Below are 12,856 nucleotides of genomic sequence, written 5' to 3' on the forward strand. Positions count from 1 at the left end.
CCGAACAATATCTTACAATAAATACTTGGATTATGTATTACAATATATATATGTTTTACAAAATCATCATCCTAAAGCTACATTGTAAAGAATTTAATATCTAAATCTTTTATCAATTCTAATTTTGAAAGAAAAATAATAAAAATGTGTTCAATCGATATTTTATATTCTTATTTGTGGCACATTAAGAGCAAATATAAATAAAGAAAACAAATAATAGGAAAATAAATAAAAGGAGAAAGATAAAATAAAAAATTGACTTTCAGCATCATTTTTTAAAGACATTTTCTTATTCTAAAAACAGAATAATGTATAGTAAGAATTTTGGATTAGCACCATCTTTTGAATAATTTTAGAAATATAATTATTTGAAGCAATATCTTTGATATTCAAGAGAGGGCGCTAATAATCTTACTCTATTTAATTCTTATTAATTCTTACTCTATTATTCTATCCTAATTATTTGTTTCTATATTAATTTTATTTTCGGTATTCTAAAAATGACATTGATTTTCATATTTTTATCTTATCTCTGTCCTTCTATTAATTGCAAAATTTAAGTGTATAAAAAATGATTTTGATTTATTTTTTTTGTTTTATTTAAATATATGTCTATTGATAAAAAACAAATAATAAATCTTATTCGATTCAATTTTTAAGTATTAGAAATATATATCTTATGTAAATGTAAATTATATATTTATTTTTATATATTTATATCATATTTTATCATTTTTTTTTTATGTACAAAATATATTTTATATTTTATATATATATGTTTATATGTTATGGAAAGTTTATATATTTTTATATATATATTATATGTATATTATAATATGTATAATTAAATTTTGATAAAATTCTCAAAAACTCAAAAGTTTCTTGCGAATATTTTGAAAACTAAGATCCATTTATTATAAGTAAAAAAAAAAAGATTAAAATATTGATTTATAGTATAAGTATTTATAGTATATTAATATCTATAATAAGTAAAGTTATTACAATTATTTAATATATAAGATAAGTAATAGAATTAATAATGATGAATCTGATTTGAAAACCACCTTAAACTGAAAAATCTTCGAATAACCATCGATAATAGGAATCGATATTGATTTATAATAAAAAAAATACATATATATCATAATGCATTATGTAACTAATGATATACAATGATATACAAAAAATGGTTACATAAAAAGACAAATTAAAATATAAAATAAAAATTTTTTATTTTATGTTTACTCTAATTATACTTTATTAATAACTTATTAATAACTTTACTAATACTAATTATTAATAATTATTTACATAAAATTATTTAATAAATTAAATTAACTTTAAAATGTGTAATATTAATTTTTCAAATTTCTTCAGATTAAAAAGATAATAATATTTATATTTAAACAAGATATATTATGAAATAGATATTTGCATTTGTAAGATTATTTATTTATATTTCTTTAACGTCATTTGATAAGATAACTTATTTTAAAAAAAGATAAAATCTTTTTATAAAGACTATCATTGAATTTTATAACACATTAAAAATTTATTCAAATAAGTTTGATAATTTAAATTAATTCAAAATATATAATAAAGACAAATAATAAAAATATAATAAAATAAAAACAAAATGAACTTCGTCGTATTAAACATTCATTATTAAAAAGAAAAAAAAAATTGAAGATTTATATTGAGTTGCTTATACAAAAAAATCTTTTTATTATCTATAGTTTATATGATATATATCATAAAAACAATTTTTGAAACAATTTGTTTTTTACAATTTGTTTTTTATATATAATAGAATAATATAGAATATTAAAAATTAATATGAATTTAATTTAAATCACTAGTCAAATAAGTTTGAATATCTAGAATCTTCCTTTCATCTTTTCATTCTGCAAACGTCACGGATAAAAATATATGATTAATTGACATTAAACGATCTTTTTATTATTTTATTTTTTAAAAAATTTTTTTCTGCAAATAATTAATCATAACTTAATAAAAAAAAGAGATAATACAAATTACTTAATTAATTATTTGAACGAAAATTTATTTTAATAATATGATAATTTCGATTAAATATTAATAAATATCAGCTGATGATTCTCTATATCTTCAGTATATTTTATCATTGCTCGTTGTCGGTATAGCTAGTTGTGGGGCACAGCTAACTGTCAGTTCATGGTTGGCTTCTCATTGAAATTGGTACATAACATACTTCGTGGACTAACTAAGGTTTGCATCAAGATTCTGTTATCTTACTATTGTGAATCAAATTATTTGCATATATTTTTTGTTCTTTAAGATTCAAATCATTCTTTAAGATAAAAATTATTTAGTATTGATTGATATAATTAAATTTTCTAATGATTTTCAATCATCTATCGAGTTAGATAATTAGAAGATAACTAAAAAATAATTAGAAATAAGATTATATTAAATAAATTATAATGGATATTACAAATATAAAAGTGAAAAAAAATATTTTATAATAAAAATAGAATTAAAAATAATAAAAAATAAATAATAGAATGTATAATATGTATAATATATAATGTATAATATTATATATAAAAAATATTATGTATAAAAAAATTTTTCAAGTAAATAAAAATAACTGATTTGAAGAAATATAAATAAACTAAATAATATAACAAAGTAAATATATAAACAACTTTTTATTAAAATAATTGACAGTATTATTTTTGTTTTTTTTTTTTAAAGTATTTTAAAGTATATATATACTGAAATTAGATAAATAACAATTATATAAGTAATTAAGTTGAAAATAATAATTTTTTAAGATAATTAATAAACGTATCTCATATAAAATAAAGTAATTAAGAATAATGGAAAATATAAAATTAAATAATATATAATAAATAATAAAATATTAAAGTTTTTACATAATTGCATAATATGATTCAACATTTAATTTGATCAGAAAATTAAATTAAAATTATTAAATAATAAATTATATCAATGAATGGTAAGTTATTCAAAGAATTAAATATAATTTTGCAGAATTCACAAGGATAAATCATATCAACATATATGTATATATATATAATTTCGTGAATAAAATAAAATGAAAATAAAAAATAAAGATGATTAATTCAGAAAATTTAATTTTTTTTAAACATATTTTATATAATATTGATATAATATAATTGAACAATTTTTAATTAGTCTTTGCTAATTGAAATTTTAATTGATATTTTATTAAAAAACATATTAATGTTTTATGTTTAATTTTATATTTTTATATATAAGTTATATATTTAATATTAATGTTATATATAAGTAAAACGAAGAAATTATGTTATATAGATTATAAATAACTTTTTCTTCATAAATAATTTTCGCATAAATAATATTACGTTCTTTTTTGTAAATAGTTTTTCATTGGTTTAAAAAAAATTTGAAATTTATATTTTGATATAATTTATACATATTTGATATAATTAATATTTTTAATATTTTTAATATTTTATTTGTAATATTTTTAATTTTTTTTTTAAAAAAATCGTCTTTTTTCTTTGAAATTTATTGTTATATAATAGTTGTTTATTTTGTTTTTATTCTTTGGATTTTATATTTTTTTTAGAAAACTAGAAATTAAATTAAAAAAAAAATTAAAGGATTAAAACTAAAAAAGTTGAAATCAAAGAAATCTATAGTATTTTTTCTACGTATAGTATATTTTTATTTAATATTTTATGATAATGTTTTTTAATAATGTTTTTTAATATTAAATATATTTATATATATATAAATATATTTTTGTTTCATAAATATAATACATAGTCTTTCAACAATTACATTTGACGCATGTATATATTACGTTTATGTTCATTATTCAAGTAATTTCAATAATAACAACTTAGTTATCTCTTCTATTTATTATTCTTGCAATTATTATGGCAACAATTTTAAAGTAAAAAATTTGTATTTTTATCTAATATATATGTAATTTTTAATAATAAAATTAATTCAATTATTCCTTATTTAAATTATTGATATATAATTTATTCTTTAAAAATAAATAAATAATTCTATACATATATTAATTATAAAATTACATATACATATATTAATTATAAATTACATATACATATATTAATTATAAAATTGTGTTCAAATAAGTAAAAAATATTCAATTGTAATTTGAATATTATAAAAAATTGTTTATATAATCATATATGTAATTTAATTTGTAAATAAAGTAATAAATTGTAATCATTATGTAGAGTCAATATAAAATTATAATTATAAATTGAAAAAATTAATCGAAATTGGTTTTTATATATCTTTATTACTTTTTTTATATTTTTATTTTTTATATCTTTATATCTTTATAAGTATATGTTGTAAACATAAATTAAAATCTAAATAATATTTAATAATAAACAATTTTTTATTTTTTGATAATTATTTAAATAAAATTATTTGAATTGTTTTTAATAAAATAATATAATTATATTAATATTTGTAATTTTAGAATTATAGAAAAGTTTCATAAGTTTCATGTATTTATCTCTCTTCATAATTATATTAAAATTAAAAACATTAATACATTATACTATAATTATTTAAATATACAAAAAATACATTAAAAATGAAATATTTTTATAATTTTGTAATAAAAGATAAAAATATGATAATATAAAAGAATCATAATTTAATTGCCTATTGAATCTAACCTATATATTATAAATGTCAATTATACATTAACATTAGCAAATTTAACAGAAAATAATTTTTTTTTAAAGTATTTATATAATTAGCATATTATATGAATATTTTATTATATAATTAATTTTTTTTTTTAGAATTTTAACAAAATGACCTACACGCTAAATCAATTGCTCCACACTTCATCGTGTCTGATGTATGTGGTTACGTTATATGTAGCATTTACACTTCATATACCAATGCTTAATATTCGATTTACTAAATTTGATCCTGGACAATTGAAATACTTGACTATATGGGATGTGGTAAGTTATATATTTTTATTATTAACAAATTTACATTTTTTAAAATCATTTATTTTATTATAAATACTTAAATATTTTATTACTCATACTACTTCGCTGTTTAATATAATTTTTAATAAATATAAATAACATAACATAATTATAAACAATGAAAATGAATTGTATATTATAAAAAATAATATAAATTATAATAAAAAATTTAAAAATAATTAACTAACTAGATAATATCATATATTTATTGTAAATTAAATAAGATAGTTAAATATAAATTTTTAATAATATTTAAAAATATATTTTAATTATATCTGAAATATAAATTATTATATTGTAAAAAAATAAGGAATATTTTCAAATATTTTTAATAGAATAGAAATTGATTTATTTTTTTTTTTTTACAAATATTTACATTTTTTAATAATAAGAATAAAATTTAAAAAATAATTTTTAAATAATGTTTTTTATCTTTAACTATGTAAATATAGACTTATAAATGCTTATGTAGAAGAAATATAATGTATTATTTATTTCACAAACATCAATAGATGGCGCCATATAGACTAAATATTGTACTAGGTCATATACTAATTCATTGATATCATGTAAGATAATACACCTTCGTGTTTAAATAACAATGTTTCCATAATATTCATTGTTTTCAAAACATACTTCTTTTAATTAGAACAAGATAATAAAACTTATTAAATATAAATGAAAAATAATAGTATAAAAGATAATATTAATTATATGTCAATTATATATTATTCTTTATTAAAAAAATTCTTTATTAAATAATTAAAGAAATTATCTTTTTTTATTTTAAAAAACATTTCTAATCAATATTATAATAAATAAATAAAATAATTTCTCATATAAATTGATTATTATTTTTTAAACTTTTTTAAAATATTTAAAATACTATTATCTTATCTATTTAATTACTTAATATATTTAAATTACATTTAAATCTATTTAAAATTCTATGATAAAAATAAGCATTTGTATACTTTAAAAATTTTTTATCTGATAAGTTTAAAATTTTTTATAAGAAGTAAACATTTTTTTTATATTTAATATAAATATATATTAGTATTAAAAAATTATTTATAATATAATATTAACCAATGTAAGTCTAATATATATATATATATATATATTGGTCAATATTATAAATAATTTATATATATAGTGAGTATAATACAACAGGAAATGAAAAATTGCGTCTTACAATAATTGTTTTTCTCTAATCTTGATTTAATTTTTTATTGCCAACTATATATATATATAACACATCTCAATTAAATGATTTTGCACTTTTGATTAAAAAATGTCAAAAAAAGTTTCTATTCATTCACAATAATGATATAAATTATTCATTATAAATATTTATTTTTAAAAGAAATTTATAGGTAAACAATTTTTTTTATCTTATAAATTAAATTCAAGAAAAAATCTAGTACTTGACAATAAATTTAAAAATCTCTGATTGCAAAAACTTATGTGCATTTCGTTCGCGCAGAATATCTTATCTTATTTTCATCTTTTATTATACTTTCTCTATTTTATATATATTTTGTTTTTCTTATTTATTAAATCTTAATTATATTTCTCGTTGTCTATCTCTTACTTATTCATCTTTCAATGCATATCTCAATTGAGAAAAATAGGAAGGTTAAGAATATAGATATTATTTGCTAAACATAGACAAATTTGATAACATTAATTATTGTTACAATATAAGTACAAAGTAGTTACAATATATGAGAATATAAATAGTTCCAAATTTCTTTTTTCTGTTTTATTTCTTTTATATTCATCATATATATCAATATGTATATTTTAATATTTTCTTTTGTATATTTTTATTGTCTTTATATATTTCTATGAATTTTTATTTGTACTATCTTATACTTTCTAAACCAGGGAAACGCACATGGTGAATCATTTCTCTCATAGTGTATTTTCGCCTATCCGTCAGTACACTGCAGACCGTCGGCACGGTCGATAACTATTAGTGTGGTTTGTACATGTGACCGAAAAAATCGGAGTGTTTTGTATAATCATAAAGAATTTAACATATTAAAGAAATATACAATAAAACGTAAGGTATCTGTGAAAAACATAAAGACATATTGATAATCAAAATAGTTAAAATTATCTTATTGAAACTATGTAAACCAGAAATTAATTGAGACGCTATAAGATCATAACCATGATATTCCAATAAATTGTACACGTGTATTCAGAATTAATTTTCATTTAATATAACAATTGAAAATTTAATCAAAATTAGTAATATTAATTAAAATAAATCCTCCTTTTTCTTAAAATTGTTATTAATATTCAATGAAAATAGACATTATATAAGGCTTATACATGAGAAAATAAATTTTATTAAATTATAATTATTTTATTATCATAAATAATTTACGTAAACTTAATTTACTACTTTATAAATTATGATTTATTAGAAATGATTAAATTATGATTATTATAAATTAAAATATAATAAAAATGTATAGATAAAATCTAATTTATAATATAATACAATTTTTTTAATAATAAAAATATATATACCAAAAAAATAGATAAATTCTTAGAATCTGTTTTTTATATTGCTTTAAACTGTTCTTATATTTTATATATAATATTCTAATTTTATATTTTATAATGAATTACTATATTGATATTATTTTTATTAAAAACAAATTAATAAAATGAAATTAATATTTTTAATAATACTTACTAAAAATTAAATATAATTTTTGAGAATCATTAAAATTAAAAAATATTTATAAACTTTATATAAACAAATAACATTAAATAAATGTTATAAATAAATTTTATATAATAAATAAACTTAATATAAATAAAATTTATATAAGTTTAATTAATATTTAATATAATTTTAATCAATATAATTTTATTAATGAAGCAATGATTTTTCGTCAAATAAATTATAAAATATAAATAATTATAATAAATAGATTTGAGAGTATATTATTTTTCAATATTAAAAATATTAAATATCAAATATATATGTATGTTAAAATCTTTTTTTTATAATTTTTAATAAAAATACTAATAGAATAATTTGCATTGAAGTCATTAAAATAAGTCATTCAAATTTCAAATAGAAGTTTATTTTGTTATTGTATTATTGTTATTGTTTATTATTTTTAACAATAATATAAAATAATGTATTATATATTCTTATAATACAATTTTTATTATACTTTTATATACTATAAATATATTTAAGTAATTTGAGACTAAACTTCCTTATATAATTTCTATAAACATTATAATAATTTTTTCATATATTTTTTCTTTAATTGATTTTGTAAATTTAAATAAAATAAAAAATATAATATATATATTATTTATTTATTATTTATATATATTATTTTAATAATAATATATATTATATTTTATATATGTATATAAACTATTTATATGTACATTTGTACCTATATCCATACTTATAAAAAACAAATATATTATTAATATCATATAATAAGTGGAAAATTAACATTAGTAAAAAATAAAATGGAAAAAATTTCTTCATGAAAATGGAGGATCAAAAATTTTATACTTCTTGAATCTCTAAATAAATTATTACATAAAGCGGCCTCATATGAGATAGAAATTTTTAGTGAATATATAATGAATATTATATAATAAAAATATATATTCTTTTATTAAATTGTTTCTATTCGATTGGTTGAATACGATCGCCATCATGGAAATCTATCAAAATATTTCAGAACACAAAAATTATATGTAAGGTGCTTAGAAGATGCGAGACAATCTACTTTTTGGATTTCATGTGATCTCTTGTATGCAATTTGCATTTGCAGTGTATTATGATTATATGTACATTGCAATACCTCCAAACCTTATCAGAATGCACATTAATTTCGGCGGGAAATTCAAGTTTCTTACTTTCTGGGACGCGGTTAGTATTATGAAACAATGATTTATTTTTTTTTACATATTATGAGATTATTCACTCAATTAATATTATATAATCATTTCATTTGTGTAATCATTTGTGGAATAAAATTGACAAAGTTAATAATTATTGATTTTCTGAAAATCACTAAAATTATAAAATATTAATTTTTAAATAGATGATTATTTATATATTTATATCTTATTTACCTTATTTACCTTATTTATTTATTATATCTTATTTATCAATTATACATTATACATAAATATAAAATTTATAAAATTTATTTATAGCAAGTATCAATAAATAAATTGATATGTAAATTAAACTATTCATAAAATTTATGTTTTAAATAGATTAATCGATTTATAAATTAATTATTCAAATATTTCCTTATCGATGATATTAAAATAAATGATTGCAATACAAAATTAATTTGAAATAAATTATTTTTTTAATAATTTTAATCAATAAATTTGAAAATATTAAATATTTTCAAATTTACTGCTGTGATCATTTACTGCCATCAGATAATTTTCTATATGAAGATATTCTACTTGATATTATATTATGAATTCGAAGAACAACAAAATTCAATTATTCGAGCACCACTCCATATCATCTCTACGGCACGTGTCATATCATATTATCTGTATATAGTCAAGTGACTATCATTATATTTGATATATTCACGCGAGAAAATTATTAATATTTTTTGGTATAATTATTTTATATAATAATTATATAATAATAATATATAATAATTTTCACTCGAAGTTTTTTTAAATTTAATTTAATATTATTTGAATCGTTAAGTAATGTATCATATATTATTATATGCAAATCTGATTAATTGATTTAAACAACTTAATACTTCATAAAAATTGACATATATTAATAAAATCTTTCTGAATAAATAAATTATTAAAAATTATACATGATTTTATTAAAAATTATACTATGTACAATAATATAATATAATGTTTAACAAAATATGTTATAATCCGATTCATCCGATGTTAGATACTGATATTTTCATTATTATATATATATGGCAAAATATACAATTTATTTATTTATTTTTGAAACAATTATATATATCTAATTGTATAGTTTTGAAGTAAATATTGATAATATCTGAAAATATATAAATTATTTAAAATCTACTATATGATCTATATTTATAAAAACCATATTCTAAAAAATATATATCTGAAAAATCATAATATTATTTAATAATCGAAAAAAACGATATACCATTGCAAAGATAATATCCATCTATTCTATTTTCAACATTTTTACTTTTTATTTTCAACTATTCTAATGTCAACATTATATTTTAGCGAAGAAACTATTTCTGATTAATTTAATCTAAACTAGATAAAATTGATTTAATAATTAGATATTTACATAAATCATCGTTAAATATTATAAAATATGTTATGTGTAATTTTCAAAATAAAATATTTATAAAATAAAATAATATATTCAAATTTTCTTATTAATTCTGTGATGATTTAATATAATTTATTTTTTTCAGATCATTCAAGCAGTATTTTTTTTTATATGTATGTTGAATGATTGGTTTGGTACAAATGCTGTTAGTCCCAAAAAACCACCATTTATACGTAAATTAAAAGATTATATACATGCGATACTTAGTTTTCCAATTGCCATGGTAAGTGAAAGAAAAAAAAATTAAAAAAAAAATTTAATATTTTATATATTTTACGATTTTCATGGATCATAGTTTGTTGGAGTGACATTTTGGGCTCTAATGTTTGTGGATCGTGAATTGGTGCTTCCAAAAGCTGTAGATCCTTACTTTCCATGGTGGTTAAATCATTTAATGCACACTATGATTATGATTACTATATTAATAGAAACGATTTTAGTGCCACGTACATATCCAAAGAGATCGAATGGTCTCCTTGGTATAATAATATTCTTATTTATATATTTAGTTTGGTATGTTAATAATATAGAAATTATAGAAATATATTATGATTATTTTAATCGCTCTATTTTTTTTATTAGTTATTTAATGTACTAAATATTTATTATGTAATGGTATTATGAATTCAAATTTCCAGGATATATATAATTTATTATAAAAGCGGTGTCTGGGTATATCCAGTATTGGAAGTGCTATCATTGCCATTACGACTTGTGTTTTTCAGTGCATTGATCACGTTCAGTATAAGCTTGTATTTTATCGGCGAAAAAATGGACAACTTATTTTGGGGTAACGAATATATTAAACATGAAAAATCTTATGCCAAAAAAAAATAACCTTGCTCATGGGTGATAAGGTGTGCTGATTTCGATTATATATAATTAGCCTTTAAGGTGATGGTGAATAAAACAAAAATTAATTTCTTTCTTCCCATCATTTCCCATTTATCTTATATTACGGCATGTAACACACCATTAAATAAATTTTTTCGAAAATTAAAAAAAAATATAATAATACAATATGCATGTGCAAAGAGAATTGCATTTATTATTTTTTAAAAGCAAAAAGCACGGAGAGAACACGATCGTTAATAATTTGATCACTAAAGAAGGCGACATAACTGAGCATGTATAAGTATATAGATATGATTTTTCTTCTGTATGGTTTGTGTCATACATGATGAAAGAAAAAGGGCAAACTAATTGTCACTGTACACATTCTGGTATTCATGGTGATACAAATTAAAAACTGGAAAAAAATGAAAAATGAAAAAACACGAATACATATGTATATACAATGCAGTTATTACATTTTTGTATGTTCAACAAACTATGTTACTCTGACAACAAAGAAAACACTGATGGCTCTATTTGTATCGAGTATAGGAAAAAAATACGTAGCAGAAGCTATCGGATCGGATTTGAAAGCATAATGAAGTTCATGTTGGAGAATCGAGCAAGAGGAAAATATTTTTGTGAAACTAATTAAACCGAAAAATGATGAATATATATGTATGTCCATGATTTGATGTCAAGTCATAGGATCTCATACTAAAAAGAAGTAGTTATAAAGAAGAAATTCCATATTCACATTATAAAATTAAATTGCAATATTTTTTATTTCACAAATAAAAATAACATATTTTTAGATTCTATTAAATATAGTATAAGATATATATACATTTTGTTAATAATTTTAAATTTATTAATACATTTTCTGTTATGCTTCTGTTTTGACATGAATTAAAAATAAAAATAAAATATTATTTTTAATAAATATTTAAAAATTTTGCTTTAATTGATATTTTCTAGAAATAATTTAGATTAGAATATTGAAAAAATTTAAATTATATACGGAAAATATCAATTATCGCTTATAGATATTTTTATTATTACATATAATTAGTGAACATTAAAATAATTTTTCATAAAAATAATACAATCAGTTACAATATAAATGATTTTTGAAATTTAAAATGAAATATTTATTTTTAAAACAATTAGATATTTTTTAAAATATTTAAATAATAAATTATGTTATTATGTTATAAAAATTTGTAAAATAGAGATAAAAATTGAAGAAATTATTAAATTTATAGCATTTATTAATATTATCAAATAAAAACGCATTTTATATAATTTGTGCATTTTTTTTATTAATATTATACTTTAAATATTACATTAGAAATGTAAATACTAAATGATTTTTTAAATATTTTGCATGATATATTGTAATATAACTTTTTAAAGATTTTATTAATAAAAAAAATTAATAATATAAATTTAAAATAATAAAATAAATTGTACTTGAACATACGCTCGCGTATTATATTAAAAAATATTTATATGCAGTTTAAGTACATTAGGATATGTATTTTTGAGAATACTGTAATAAAGCAATGTTAAAAACTTAGATTTTTCTATATAAAAAATAAAA

At 16.9% G+C, this 12,856-nt stretch overlaps 1 protein-coding gene across 3 annotated transcripts; it reads left to right on the forward strand.

The window, feature by feature from the left end:
* The first annotated feature begins 2,105 nt into the window (after positions 1 to 2,105).
* LOC107998240 (androgen-induced gene 1 protein) lies at positions 2,106 to 12,558 on the forward strand. 3 transcript variants are annotated; one of them, XM_062072634.1, is made up of 5 exons: positions 2,106 to 2,247; positions 4,845 to 5,012; positions 10,505 to 10,642; positions 10,715 to 10,932; positions 11,058 to 12,558. In XM_062072634.1, exons 1-5 carry the CDS (start codon positions 2,194 to 2,196, stop codon positions 11,254 to 11,256), a joined length of 777 nt encoding a protein of 258 aa, XP_061928618.1. In that variant the 5' UTR covers positions 2,106 to 2,193; the 3' UTR covers positions 11,257 to 12,558. The 3 variants fall into 3 exon arrangements, with proteins under 3 accessions (XP_061928618.1, XP_016912917.1, XP_016912916.1); XM_017057428.3 differs by lacking the exons at positions 2,106 to 2,247; positions 4,845 to 5,012 and adding exons at positions 6,955 to 7,110; positions 8,777 to 8,967; XM_017057427.3 differs by lacking the exons at positions 2,106 to 2,247; positions 4,845 to 5,012 and adding exons at positions 6,958 to 7,115; positions 8,777 to 8,967.
* Positions 12,559 to 12,856: the final 298 nt, after the last annotated feature.

This window comes from Apis cerana, linkage group LG3 (assembly GCF_029169275.1).
Source record: "Apis cerana isolate GH-2021 linkage group LG3, AcerK_1.0, whole genome shotgun sequence".
NCBI classification, from domain to species: domain Eukaryota; kingdom Metazoa; phylum Arthropoda; class Insecta; order Hymenoptera; family Apidae; genus Apis; species Apis cerana.